This window comes from Physeter macrocephalus, chromosome 20 (genome assembly GCF_002837175.3).
Source record: "Physeter macrocephalus isolate SW-GA chromosome 20, ASM283717v5, whole genome shotgun sequence".
NCBI classification, from domain to species: Eukaryota; Metazoa; Chordata; class Mammalia; order Artiodactyla; family Physeteridae; genus Physeter; species Physeter macrocephalus.
Window position 1 is genome coordinate 86,743,952 of NC_041233.1, and position 14,692 is coordinate 86,758,643.

The window sequence follows — 14,692 nt, forward strand, 5'->3', positions numbered from 1 at the left end:
CTGAGCCTGTGCGTCCGGAGCCTGTGCTCCGCAACGGGAGAGGCCACAGCAGTGAGAGGCCCGCGTACAGCAAAACAAACAAACAAACACACAAAAACCAGGGGGACATGAACCTACATGGATGAACAGAAAGACAGAAGGCAGCAATAAGATGTTGGAAGCAGGAAAGCAGATGAGCAGAAAATGACTTAAAAGATGAGAGAGAGAAATAAATTATACTAACAATAAGCCTAATGAGATCTATTCACATTTGATAAAATTCCTGCTAAAACTACAAAAACATACAAGTTTCTCAGTTAGCTCAGACAAAATGAAGACATCTGCCATTTCTCTCAGCATCCACACACCACTGGCTTTCCCCGTGCCTCTCCGGTCCCTCTGCTGGTAGATGTTCTAACCAACACTAAATGTCAGAGTTCTTCAAGGCTCAGGCTACACACTGTCTTCTTCTTACCCTGTACTCTTCCCTGAGTGATTTAATCCACGCTCATGGCTTCAATTAAGAAACATCCAAATTGATATCTCTGGTTTGGACTCTTCTGAATGCTAGCTCTGCGGAGACAACTGCTAACTTAGAAATTTTCACAATTTCTCTGTAGCGCTTGTTATACTAGCAGTTTTGTCTCCTTGGTCATTTAACATCCGTTTTTCCCCAGGTTATGAACTCTCTGAACACAATTACCCTGTGGACTGTGGCTCATCCTTGCATCACCAGTGCTGGATGCAGAGTAGCCATTCAATAAACATCAAACTGACAAAGGAGGAAGCTTCTGTGAAGCTGTTATTATACAATTATTTACACAGACAATATAAAACAACATGAATGCATCACACAGACATTATGTTGAGTGAAAGAAGTCAAACACAAAAGAGTGTAAACTGTATGATTCCACTTATAAGAATGATGGTGTAGAAATTAGAACCATGGCTATCTTTGAGGCAAGGGGTATTGATTAGGGAGGGGCATGAGGGGGACCATTTGGGGGCTCAAAATGTTATATAGTTCAGTCTGGGTGGTGGTTACATGGATGTGTGTATACATGTGTGCATATACATACTACACACAAATTAATCACTTCTTTTAGTATGCTTTTCCGTCTACATTATACCACAACAAAAGGAAAAAAGGAATGCGTTTTGGGTAAAAATGTAAAAAACTAAATCCTGATGAGAAATATACCCACAAGACTTTGGTAAATAAGAATAACCATTCTGCAGAACATAGTGCATGTTAGGATCTTGATTTGGTAAAATAATATACTCATACAGTCTTTCTTCTGGTTTCTACAATAGAAATCCTACCCAAACTAACAAGCAAAAAATTCATTTAATGACACATACCTAGAAAGCTCACGTAGTTAGGCCCACTTGCCCACAAATAATTTTTATTAAGAACTGCACTGAAACTCTCCAGACCAGGGGTCCCCAACCCCCAGGCCGTGGACCGCTACCAGTCTACGGCCTGTTAGGAACCAGGCCGCAGAGCAGGAGGTGAACGGCAGGTGAGTGAGCGAAGCTGCATCTGCCGCTCCCCATCACCCGCATTACCGCCGGAACCAACCTCCCCATCGCTCCCGTTACCACCGGAACCAACCTCCCCATCACCCGCGTTACCCCCGGAACCAACCTCCCCATCGCTCACATTACCGCCTGAACCATCCCCCACCATCGCTCGCATTACCGCCTGAATCACCATTCCCCCACCATCCATGGAAAAATTGTCTTCCACGAAACTGGTCCCTCGTGCCAAAAAGGCTGGGGACTGCTGCTCTAGACCATTCAAAACCTAAACGTTATTAAGGCACCACTCGAAAGTGTCCACGAAAATCACAAGACTGCTCTTCTCAGTGCCAGAACCAGGGCTGGTCAGTTTCAAGCGAGCCTTCTTGAGCTCTGCCAGAAAGTCTGCATGCCTGTATGTCTGGAGAGATGTAAGGTGCAGAAGAAAGGTACAGCAAGCTATAGTTTTCAAGCATGAACTGCCAGTGTGAAAGGCAGGTAGATTCTCTGAAAGGCAGGCATTTGAGAAGCTTCCAAATGGGCAGCTCTACACAGCTCACTGCAAGGGGAGCAATGGCAAGAATCCTTCAGCGATGATACTGATTCTCAACAGAGCTGCAGGAAATCTCAGCAAGTTCCATGTAAATTCTTTAGTGTCTCAGGCTGACAAGGGCTCAGGGCTTCAAAAGACAAAAGTATCCCCCAAATCACATCAAACTTACTGACATCTTAAATTCACAGGTAATCCTTTATTTGAAAAATTCCTAGGTCAAAAGTTGAAGACAGCCATACAATATCAATTTTACAACTATTATGTTTTCACCCTGCCTCTAGGTGGAGCTTACACTGTGTGTGTCTGTCTGTCAGTCTGTCTGCAGATGGGCGTGGGGGGAAGCAGCAGGTAACAAATAAGCAAGCAAAATACATGGTATACGATACGGTGTTACCTACTTCTGAGAAGCATACGGAAGGTTAAAAGGGAAACGGAGCACAGGGCATGGCTATCGCTTATTTTCTAGGGGTGGGCAGGGAGGGCCTCGCTGGTAAGACAACGTCTGAGCAGAGACCTAAAGAGAGAGTAAGCCTCTCAGATCCTTCTATGATGGCAAAATCTGGACGCTAACAGGAAAATGTCTGCCAAGCTTATGCTGAAAACCACAGGAAGAAAGAATTCTGCTGAAACCGTTGGAGTACTGCAACAATTGCAGCCCTAACTACCCTTGCAGCCGGTCCATCTGTACCTAAACAAGCGCAGGCTGCCGGAACCACCTGTGCTGCTCAGTTCTCGGTCTCTGCGCAACACGTGTTTCATGCGAGCACTTTATTTTTTTGTCCATGTTTTCAATCTAATAAATATCCAGGTATAATAACATACAAAAAGATAAAGCAGTTTATGCTTACATCTTTTGGAGAACCTGGGCCATCACAACCCCATTCGTTAAATCTTCCACGGTCTGGCATGGTGCATCCACATTAAATGTCTGGATCTAGAAAAAGGAAATTAAAAAAAGGGAAAAAAAGATTCCATGGTTAACCATATAGAAGAATTCTTAGACTTCTTCTACCTCATCTTGGGAGTTGAATAAGTTTTAAAAAGCAGAACACTGTGAAATGTTTTCCCTTACGGGAAGTTTCCTGCAGCCTGCTATTGCAGTTTTTTCCTTTTGGTAAAAGAGAAATGGTGGTGGACACTGGGCGGCTTCCCCGCATTCATCCTCCTCACAGATAATCATCTAAGAAAGTCACGGTACCGTCATCCCCTCTGCCAGTGACTGGCTCATGGGTGCACAGGCAAAGACAATTTGGACCAAACAGATGCAAACAGAGGCTTACTTGGGCCTCCGGGAAAGAAAAGCCAACCTCCCCTTGATGTGAATAAACATGCTGGTTGCTTCAGTTGCCAAAAGCAGTCATCTCGTTGACCGTTAGGATGAGGCCAATGCAGTGGATGGCAGAGAAGAGGAACAGAAAGAACGGGGTCCTTGACGCCAAAATTGAGCCACTAAACTAAAAATCTTGAAGACTCCTATTATGTGAGATACATTTCTTCTTTGTGCCTGGCCAAGCTGAGATTTCTTTTACTCAGAACAAAAATATCTTTATACAGATGTAGAAATCACACAGTTAGGTTAGATATTCAGTTCTTTTTGATTTTAAATGTATTATGAATCAGAACTAACACAACATAGCTGAGAATTAGTAGAAATTATTTCTGAGCAAGATAATAATACAGCTGAGCCAGCAATGATTCTACTCAGTAGCGCAACCAGGACTTAGAAGGCAATAAATCACTGAGAATAGATAGGCGCAAGCCATGCTCTGCAGTTTATAGGTTGTAAAATGGAGGAGTATGGGAATCAGAGGAAGAGATAAAGCAGGGAAGAGAGTAGAATGGGGAAAGACAGGGTTAAAGAAGGAAGCGTCGCTGTGCAAAACCTCTCAAGTCACGTTAGGACTTCATCCTCAGAGCAAGGAGAGTAAGCAAAGGATTCTAAGCAGAAGGGTGAGGCCATGAGATCTGCATCGTATAAGGATCACAGCAGCTGCAGTATGAAGAAAGGCTTGCAGGGAATAGGCAGGGAGACCTATGTTAATAGGTTTGTATGCTAACACATGAGGTCAAACGAGGTAATGACAATGGAAACCCTGCAAATAATGGTCAGGGGACCATCTGCCTTCAATACATTTTTACTTACAGGGTTATATTCCTAGAAGTAAATTTGCTGGATCAAAGTGTATGAACGTTTTAAGATTTTTGATAAATATTGCCAAACTACCCTGAACAAGTGCTGTAGCAATTTACTAACAGTTGATGAGCGTCCACTTCTCTGTGCCGTGTCATCTATCAAATCTTTAAAAAAAGAAGCTGCAGTCAGCAGCTTCTTCATATTTTTGACAGTCTTGTGGGTAGAGATGGTTATGGCGGCGGGAACTAAGGAAATGGCCTTAAAGATCGCATAGCAGGTGATTTCTACTTAGGTGTCTATTTGGGAGAGGTAATGAAAAGAGGGCTCTTGCAGGCTACCCCCTGACACTAACCTTATACATGCAGCGGTTCAATAAATCATTAGTAAATGAATAAATGGACCAAATAAACATCATCTGTAGGAAATGATACTGAATTTCACTCCACACTCTCTCCAGTCGCCTCGTCAATGGTACTGTGGTAATAACAATGCAGTTCGAAAAGAAATAAGCACCCACTTTCGTTTAACAGTTGCTGAATTCATCTCTTTCTTGTAGGCTTAGAATGAAAAAGAGCAGAGGTGAGGGCCACACCTCACTCATCTCTTGATCACCAACCTGGCCCAGAAAAGCCCTCACTGAACACGCTCTGCATGTAAACTCCATCCCCAGCTTTGCTCCTAATCTGCTGGCTGTGTGACCTTGGATATGCCACTTTACCTCATTTCATGTCAGTTTTTCAATCTAGAAATTGGGGAAAATACCTTATGGGGGGGCGGTGTGTTGCTTAAAGAATGAGATAACAAATGGACATTACGTATTTGTAAAAGTCTTAAGCAGTAGTTTCCAGACCTGGGTGTACACCCGAATCATCTGGGAAGTTGGAGAAGGCTGGGAGTCTATTTTTAACAAGTTCATCAAATAATGCTATGTGGCGGGGCACTGATTTGGCATTTGGAACTCTGATCCAAAGGGTTCTGATCCAAACCCACTACCAAATGTAAAGGATGAAAGATCAGAAAACTGCCTCTGGCCAAGCATAAGGAAAAACTCAATAAAGCAGGTAATTCAATAATGCAAGTAATTTACTTGTAAGACTATATCTGTTTCTCTCCTAGGACTTAAAACTATTTTCATTTTGATTTTTTAAATGTGGCTTCCAAACAATTATTTTCTCTGAATTGGCTCTTGAGGTAAATAGTCGCTCATGAAGGCTAGAGGATGTCCACCTCTGCTTTGAGATAAAAGTAAAGCAGATCCCAGAGAAACTCTCTCTATGGAGTTTCCTTTTGAGGCGATAAAAATATTCTTGGAATTAGATAGTGGTGATGGCTGCACAACCTGCGATCATACTACAAAGCACTGAATTGTGCACTTTTAAAAGAACTTTATGGTATGTGTATTTTAATTTTTAAAAAATTCTATCACCTACCAGTTCTCATAAATTCTGAGTTAAAATCTACAGGGTGTTTCAGGACAGCAGTAAAAAAAAAATTTTTTTTAATGTACTTATTTTATTTATTTATTTTTGGCTGCGTTTGGGTCTTCGTTGCTGCACGCAGGGGCTACTCTGTTGCGGTGCGCGGGCTTCTCATTGCGGTGGCTTCTCTTGTTGCGGAGCACGGGCTCTAGGCACGCGGGCTTCAGCAGTTGTAGCATGCGGGCTCCAGAGTGCAGGCTCAGTAGTTGGGGCTCGTGGGCTCTACAGCACAGGCTCAGTAGTTGTGGCTCGCAGGCTCTAGAGCGCGGGCTCAGGAGTTGTGGCGCACGGGCTTAGCTGCTCTGCGGCATGTGGGATCTTCCCCGACCAGGGCTCGAACCCGTGTCCCCTGCGTTGGCAGGCGGATTCTCAACCACTGCACCACCAGGGAAGCCCAATAAGTACAGTAAAATTTAAAGATAATTGCATTAACCACATTAGGGCGTGACATGCTGCTGGAAGGGTCATAACCTCTCTTTTAATTCCAAGGAGCTCTATTAACACCATCCAACTTCCACCTCACCTTCCCCCACAAAAGCATGAGAAGGGTAAAGCATGAGATCACCTGGAATTACTATCTTTAGAGTAGTGATTCTCAACCAGGGGCAATTTTGCTCCCTATGAGACATTTTTAGTTGCAACAACTAAGTGGGTGCTATTGGCATCTAGTAGGTAGAGACCAGGATGACAGAGCAGTGCCCAGAACAAAAATGATCCAGCCCAGAATGTCAGTAATGCTAAGGTTAACAAACCTTGCTCTGGAGCAGTGGTTCTCAAAGTGTGGGCCTCAGGCCACTAATAGCGCCGCCTAGAAACCTGTTAGAAATGAAGACTATCAGGCCCTAGCTCAGCCCTACTGAATTACAGACTCTGGAACCGGGGCCTAGCAGTCAGCGTTTTAACGAGACCTCCAATTATGCTGATCAATACTAGTGCATAGGAAACATTTCTTAGTGCTAAATTGAATGCAGTCAAAACATAGATGAGGGCTTCCCTGGTGGCGCAGCGGTTGCGCGTCCTCCTGCCGATGCAGGGGAACCGGGTTCGCGCCCCGGTCCGGGAGGATCCCACGTGCCGCGGAGCGGCTGGGCCCGTGAGCCATGGCCGCTGAGCCTGCGCGTCCGGAGCCTGTGCTCCGCAACGGGAGAGGCCACAACAGAGAAAGGCCCGCATACCACAAAAAAAAAAAAAAAAAAAAAACCATAGATGAAGTTTCTTGTCCAAAGCTACCCACAGTTAGTAGGAAGCAAAGTCAGGATTTGAACCCAGGTGGTCAAATTTCAGAACCTATACTCTTAACTAACATGTCATATTGGCCCTCAGTTAAAAAAAAAAAAAAGAAAGATAGAAAATTAAAGCTTTAAAAAATATACATGCTTTTGTACATCTGATTCCTTTATCCCTCCATTAGGGGACCTAAGAGTTAGGAAGGACAGAGAGAATGGAATGGGGGAGATACCACCACAAAAATTATACCCTCCCTAATTGTAAACACCAACATGCCATTTTACAGGCTGCTAAATATGAAAATTACAAGGATATGTTAATGTTGCTGGGTTTCCCAGAAGAAATGCACTGAACCTGTGTGGTCATGATTCTTGTTCCACTTAGCTTCTTGCCATTAGTTGACGGCATTCCAGACTCTTTCTGGTTTTTCAGTCTCCTAAACCTAGGAAAGAGCAATCTTTCCATGCACCGTTCAAGAAGTTAGGCTTGACAGGTGTAACAGGTAGGGCAGATTTTTTCTAACAGGTAAGAGTACATTTTGACTCAGAGGGTGGGGAAAGAGGTTAAGAGTGGAAACTTTCCAGCACATCCTGCTGAACTTTCTTACTGCATAAACTTTGATTCGGAATTTAAGCTTAAACCATTTTCCATTTTCCCTTGGTAGGATGATACTTTGTCTCTTAACAAGCATTCCTCTTTCAACAAAAATGTGGAACATTTGGTTCTTGGGCTAGTAACCTTTCTGATACAATAGCAATTTATCCAGCATTTGGGGCACTGAGATGTTCCACAGAAATGAACTTTGCATAGGTGGCTAACAGGCATCCCACTAAGTGCCTGAGTTGTTATTTTAACCATTTCTGGTGGAAGAACTTCTAATATGTACTATATGACTCTGATCTCAAACTAAATGCTGCGTAGTGAAAATAAACTTCTATTTGATATTCAGGATCATAATTATGATCTTTGGTAACTGAATGTGGAGGCTCTTGACGTATACAAGGCTGTCAGCTCTAAGACTGCCCAGGCTGAACCTTCACCTCTCGGGGTCTTCTCTGTCACTGACAGCTGCCTGCATTTTGCTGAATGTGGCAGTTACCTTCTCACCGGCCGTGTGCAAAGAAACTGCACGACTAAGTTGGCTAGAACTTTATGCAAAACAGAGCAAATTATTCTAAACGGGGGTCCTTTCTTAGGAATGTATATGGTACATTTCCCCCCCTTACTTTTGGCTTTGGAATTGTGTTCGTCATTCATCTGGCCTTCAGCTATGAGGGGAGCTACTAGAGTGAATGCACATTTTCAGCTACCGCAGACACTTTCCACATGAACATTTATTCTGCTTTTTATAATAACTACTAAAAGAGAACAAACCCAGCGTTTAACCTCAGCTTTATTTTGAAACATTTCAATGTACAATGTTTTAAAATGTTTCCAAATTTTAGAATGGTATATCTTTGTTTGGACTCTGCCCTCCAGTTTTGTCATTGATAATCTCTTCCCCAGAAATTTTCCTTGATGAGCCTTCCAGTGAAATTTCAAAAAGCCTTTTTTTCTACAAAACCAGACTCCTTGACCTCTCTCTATAGCTGATAACCTGGATTATCTCTATTTTCTTAACATTTTACCAGATTTTAAATAGATGTGGCCATAGTATGCTTCTGTTAGTACCCCTTCAAACTTCTCTCTGTGATTCTTCCTCTGTATTTTTATTAGTATTTCTCACCCAAATAACTGCACTGACCACCACCTTCTGGCAGATGCCCTTCAAACACACCTCTTTGTTTCCATGACTCGTCTTTCTAGACTTTAAGCAACGTAACCCTACTTCAGATTCAATTAAGTTTCCTCATCTTTGCCCTCTTGTCTTTTTTTTCTAGCACTGAAGGAGGTACAGACTCAAAAATGCACATCTTCAGATCCTCAATCTTCTGTTTACAACCTCTGCCAAATCCATTCCTTCCACAGTATCAAAAAATGTGGTAATTCTTTCCTTTATCTCTCCCCTGCCTAGTCAAACTTTGGCCACATTATGCAGCTTATCTGTTTTTTCTCTTCTCTAAAATGCAGCAGGGGAACCCATTTCCCTACTTAAGTCGGAACCCATTACAGTTGTAAGCTGTACGTTAACTATATATTATTGCAAACGATCTGAAATGCCAAGAATGCCCTAATACAAAAATTACTTAATAGATCAAGCTCTATCTACCCTTGTACATATTCTGTTTCAGAAAACATAATTTGATTTGTGACACAAGCCAAATTATGAAAATCTCATACTATTTTCATTACGTTTGTTACAACCAGCCTAGGACACTGGCCCTCTAAGCATTCCACCCAAATGTCCCCACACAGGGCAGTGATGTCCGTACTCCAGGGATCTAAGCTTATCGCCCAAGGCACCGCTAAACTGAATCTGTTTGGCATCTGTGTCTTACCTTGCACATTAATACAAATGCTGTAGTCACCTCCCTAAATAGATTAGTGCTGCATTCTAAAAGTGGTATTTAACGTTTTAGCAATGAGTAAAACGAAAGCTCCCCAAACAAGCACCAGGTTTATCCCGTAGATACACACACAGGCACAACCCAGGAACTGACACCGCACTTAGGGAAACACACAAGCTTGGGTTTTACGTCCACCTGTACAAGAGGCTGCTAAAGGCACGATTGTTGGCATTACAACGGAACACATATTTACATGCACATATGAGAATCTTAGTAAGCATTTGATAATTTAAAATTAGAATGGCACAACGTTGCCCCCCAAATGTCGGGTCCCACTACTGATGCCTAAACACCTTCCAGACTTATTTTCACCTCGAACACCTTCCCTAGGCACCTCCACGCCGCTCACTTTCTCCTCTCCTATCGCGGAGGCCGGGCTGCGGGTCCTTCTCCTACCCTCCGCCCTCCCGGGAAGCCCTCTCCCCCAGCGCCCCGCGCCGCTCGCCCTCCAGGGCTGCGCTGTCCCGGCGAGCGGGACAACAAAGGCGGCAGCGTCGGGCCGGGGTCTCCGGTGCCCCCCCCCCCCGCCCCACGGAGGTGCGGGGAACCGCCTGGTGACAGCGCCGCCCGCACCCGTCCTCGGCCTCTGCCCGACCCCGCGGGCCCCGCGAGTTTCCCTCGGACCCGGCCGGGCGCCCCTCCCGCCGTGGACACCGCCCGCACCGGCGTCCCGGCCCCCGCCCCGGGCCCCGGATGTGACGGCACCGGCGCCCTCGGCGCCCGCCCGGGGCGCGGGGATATCCCAGGACGGCGGCCTGGGGGAGGGGGCCTCCGGACCGCGTCGCCACCTACCCAAGTGAGGAGGCTCTCGCACAGCTCCACCCGCTCCAGGGACTCCACGTTGAACATCTTCCCGCCCGGGCTCGCGGCCGCCCCGCCTCGCCAGGAAGCCCGCGGCTCGGCCCGGGGCTGCGTCCGAGGGTCGGCCTGCCCGTCCTCCGCCCGGCCGCCGACTCCGTCCGGCGCTGGCAGCGGCTCCCGCAGCGTCACCGGCGCCCCTCCTCCTCCGGCCCGTCGGGACCGCGCGCCACCGCGCGCGCCCGCCTGCCCCGCCCGCGGACCCGCAGCCACGCAGCCCTGCCGCCCCGCAGCCCCGCCGGCCCTCACCCGCCGAGAGCCCGGCTCGGCCCGAGCCGCAGCCGCCCAGCACTGCGCACGGCCGCGCCCGCCGCCCGCTGCGTGTCGCCCCCGCGCGCTCCCCGCCGGCGGGTCCCCGCCGCGCCCTCACGGAAGCGCGGCAGTGCGCGTGCGCCGTGCCCGCGCGCCCGGCCCGGAGGAGACAGCCAGTGGTCGCCCGCGAGGGTGGCGGGCAGCCCCGGAAACAATCTGTGCCCTCGGTCTCCGGGAGCTGGCGAGGTGTCCTCCGCGGTGCAGAGGTACGCGCGGCCGAGCGCCGGCGGGGCCCCGGCCTGGGCGGGACGGCGGGGCGCCTTACGCGGGGAGCCGGGCGGCCCCGGGCGCCCGCGCTGTGAGGCCGACGTGGCGGGTCGGGGCGCCGAGGGCAGCCCGCCGCTCCTGCTCGGGCCGCGCGGACCTCGCAGCCCCGGGAGGCGGGGGAGGGTGTGCGGCGCCGGCCAACCCGGGGGGCCGCGACGGTTCCCGGGGCCTGTCCCTCCTTCCGCAGTGGCCAGGGGGACCGGCCTCGAGCTGCTCCCGTTCTAGAGGGTGAACCTCTGCAGGGTTACCGATGAATCGTTAGGCGATACAGCATGTGCAGAAAAGTGCACACAACGGACATGCCTGGAGAGTAATTAGTAATAAAACACGCAGGTAACAACAAAGAGAACTGCCCATACCTCAGGAGTTCCTCCAGCACCTCGTGTTCCTTTCTGAGCATCGTTCCCTCCCTAGACTGACTTTTATGATGTTCACTTTCTTGCTTTTCCTTATCTCTTTACCACGTACGTATGCATGCCTAAACAACACAGTTTTTCTTTGCCTGTTGTTGAGCTTCTATGAGTGGAATCATTGTGTTATTTTATAGCTTTGCATTCATAGTAAGTTTGTGTAGATGCATAGGTAATTTTCAGTGCTGTCTAGTACTCCACTGTATGAATGTAACAGTATATCCATGCTACTGTTGATGGGCATTTTGCTGTTCCAGTTTGGGGCTAACTAAGAACAATGCTATAAGATTCATATCCCTAGAGACTAGTGCCAACGTGTAAGTTTCTTTAGCTATATGCCTTGGAGTCCTGGGATTGTTGAGTTATAGGTTGTGCATCACTTTACCAGATGATGCCAAACTTTTATGTGGGGTGCAACAAAGTTAACTTCCCAGGACACACCTTTCTGTGGTTTGCAGTTCCTGGAGCCCCCTTTCCCCATTAAGACTAGGTTTTGTCATTGAGCTTTCAGAACTGCCAAGACAGCATTGAGTTTTTCATGATGCTTTTCAGAGTCCCAGTTAACAGATTTTTCATTGTGTGAATGTAGAAGATCTTACCAGAAGTCTTCTCAGTGGTCTTTTAAACATTCTTCCCTACACCAAGGGCAGAGAAACCTTTAGAAGTGATAAAATGTACCTCACCTGCCTTTGTTTCCTTTGTCGGTGGCTCTGGGCCTTTGTCAAACCAGAGTTTCTACATTCCAAGCTAGGTTATCTCTGTAAGCATCCCTGGCACTTTAAGTGACCATTACCCTGTTAGGCATGTAAAGTCATCAAGTCAGCCTGACTCCCGGAACCTGTCTTTGGATGTGGAGCCTTGTTGCAAGGCCTGTAATGGGTGAGCACCTTCGTGCCAGCTGCTCTGGTTTTTAGGGCTTTGACACAGTTGACCTCAGCCTCCCTTCTCAGGTTTGATAGCTCACCCACAATGCATTTGTGCATGATGTGCAGTGTTCTTGAGATTTCATTCCGTAGCTCCGGTTACCCTCCATGAAGGAAATTATATTAAAAACTTCTTGAATGTGAGTAATTGTCTGCAGAAGCCATGTGACCATCATGTTTTTACATGAGTTTGGGTAAAAAGACATGGAGTTTCTCCTTTGAAGTTACGGAATTTCCTATATTTCCCTTTTTTGTCTGTGTTGTTTTGTTTTGTTTTTCCTGAAAGCTTTGGAAAAGACCAAAGAGAGGTGAGCGGCACTTGACTTAGCTGTCTCCTTACTCCAGTTAGTTGGAGGCTAATTCTCATCTACAGCTGTTTATCAGATTCAAGTAAACAGGGGAGTGTCCTTCACCGCAGTGTGCCAAGTTTATCCAGTTTCCCAGGGAATACATACTTAGAGCTTAGATCAAAGCGAGCTTGAGACGCTACTTAGTGTAGCTGTAAGGAAGACATGGCCACGTCTTATCATGGTTCTGCAGATTCCTTGAGGGTTGTTAATAATAGTAATCAAAATATTATAGCTTCCGTTGAGAGCCTGTATGATGTACCAAGCAATGTGTAAGTGCTCTACCTTTGTTATCTCATGAACTCCACAAAACTAGGGTGGTTTTATGTTTTTTTTGCCAAAAAAGTGGTTGCTCGATATAGTTCAAGTTAATTTTATGTATTTTACACATGAGGAAGCTGAGACCCATATTTTGCACAAGTACACAGTTGTCTGACTGCAAAGCTTATGCTTCTTCAATATATTAAGCTACTCAGTAAGACTTAGCCAGCTAAGCAATAACAAAGCCAGTGCTGGAAATCACTCCCGCTTCTCTCAATTATCAGTTTTTCTATCAATTATCAACACCGTTGCCAAGATCTATGGTGTTTTGTTTCTGTAAATCTCAAATAGTTAACAACAGAGTACTAGTAACTTGTTTTCATTTGACAGGACCCTATGAATTAGATTAGATGCCATGTTTTATAAATTTAATAACCTTGCGTTGGGGTTTCAAGCGAGCAGCATTTAGTGCAAGGCCCCCGCCACATGTAAAATCCCCTGTGCGCTGCTCAGCTGGGTAAGGGGTAGTGAGTGCGGGCGCCTGCCAGTGCCAGTCACTGAGGTCTTCAGAGGGCACAGTCAGGAAACTGGGAGGGTCTAGGGTGCTCCATAAGCATGGGACTGGGGAGAGACGTCTTAAAGCTTCGAGCACTGAAGCCTAATTTTCATCTCTGAAGGGAGGAAGCAGGACTGGCTTCTATTTTTATTGCTAAAGTAATACGTTCTTGAAAAGAATTCAGACTGTAGAACTGTATCCTGGGAAAGGTGAGGATCTGGCTCTCCCAGGCCTGCTCCCCACTTGTAACCATTTTAACCTTTGGTTATTTAGCTTTCCTGCCTTTTTTTGTTTTTCAATTCCAGAAAGCTCTGAATCAGACAAATGTAGTGGTGGAGGGAACTTAAGAAATCTTCAAATCCAGCTTTCACATTTTGCAGAAAATGAGGGGTCCTAAGAGATTAAGCGGGGTCCCAGTTGTGGTAGCAGAATTGGAGCTAAACTCCGGGGCCTGCATGCCATGCAGCGGGGCTTGGGCTCGCGCTGAGAGCCTGTGCCCTTGGTCCAAATCAGCAGCACTGATTTGTTCCAGGTGAGCAGAGGTTGGAGGACTGAAGTTCAGGTTGACATTGGAATTCATTTTCAAGATTGGGGTATAAGGTCAACTCCTCAAGTAGAAAATTTTATTTCTTTTTATTGTTTATCCCCTATAATCTTAGATTGGCTTCTTTCCAAACTGAGGTGGTGGCATAATACCTCATTTTTGAGCCAGCAGCGCCTGCAGTTCCTTTTTGGACTCCTGTGATAAGAAAGACTACTGGCGGAAGTTAACTACTGAAGCCCCGACAGGTTGGTCAGACACCGTTAGTAGTTATCCATGTGAGGGCTGGGATTTCCACGTGGCAGGGAAGTGCAGCTGACCTTTCTGTTCCTCACCAGCAGTCTCCTCCCTTCCTACCCTCTCTCAGCCCAAGCACCTCCTTCAGTGACACTAGAATTTGTGGCAATAAAAAGTAACTCTTCATTTCAACAGCACCGGGAACTTTTGCTATAAAATGATGCAAATAACATAACATAACATTACATGCAAATAACATTGCAGGACATTACATGGTCCTGCAATACTTAAGGTATCCTGGCTCTCTGAGCTCTTGGAAATGTGAATGAAGCAGCATCTGAAGGGTGTAACTGGTAGAAGTATGTCTTTATACAGTAGAATATATATATATGTAATTTTGATTATTTTATTTTTTATTGAACTATAGTTGATTTACAATATTGTGTTTCAGGTGTGCAGCAAAGTGATTCAGTGATATAAGAATATATATGTGTGTGTGTGTGTGTATATATATATATATATAAAATGTATAGAGTAGAATTTAGTCACATGATCACTGATTACACTTGGAAGGACATAGT

At 46.1% G+C, this 14,692-nt stretch overlaps 2 protein-coding genes across 9 annotated transcripts in view; one reads left to right on the forward strand and one right to left on the reverse strand.

The window, feature by feature from the left end:
- The window catches only part of HOOK3 (hook microtubule tethering protein 3), a 111,301-nt gene extending 100,930 nt beyond the window's left edge, over positions 1–10,371 (reverse strand). The window contains exons 1-2 of the mRNA XM_024131556.3: positions 10,192–10,371; positions 2,902–2,987 (exon numbers count right to left, since the gene is read on the reverse strand). Of these exons, the coding sequence (XP_023987324.1) occupies positions 2,902–2,987; positions 10,192–10,248 (143 nt within the window). The 5' untranslated portion in view covers positions 10,249–10,371. The remainder of the gene's footprint in view (positions 1–2,901; positions 2,988–10,191) is intronic.
- RNF170 (ring finger protein 170) overlaps positions 10,127–14,692 on the forward strand; it is a 29,268-nt gene continuing 24,702 nt past the window's right edge. For 2 of the 8 annotated variants that reach the window (XM_028481400.2, XM_055081213.1), the window contains exons 1-3: positions 10,127–10,195; positions 11,170–11,300; positions 13,993–14,122. The gene's annotated coding sequence lies outside the window, so the exon portion shown is untranslated. Of the gene's footprint in view, positions 10,196–10,613; positions 10,776–11,056; positions 11,301–13,992; positions 14,123–14,692 lie in introns of those variants that run through there. The other 6 variants (XM_055081214.1, XM_028481399.2, XM_024131409.3 and 3 more) reach the window with 6 other exon arrangements.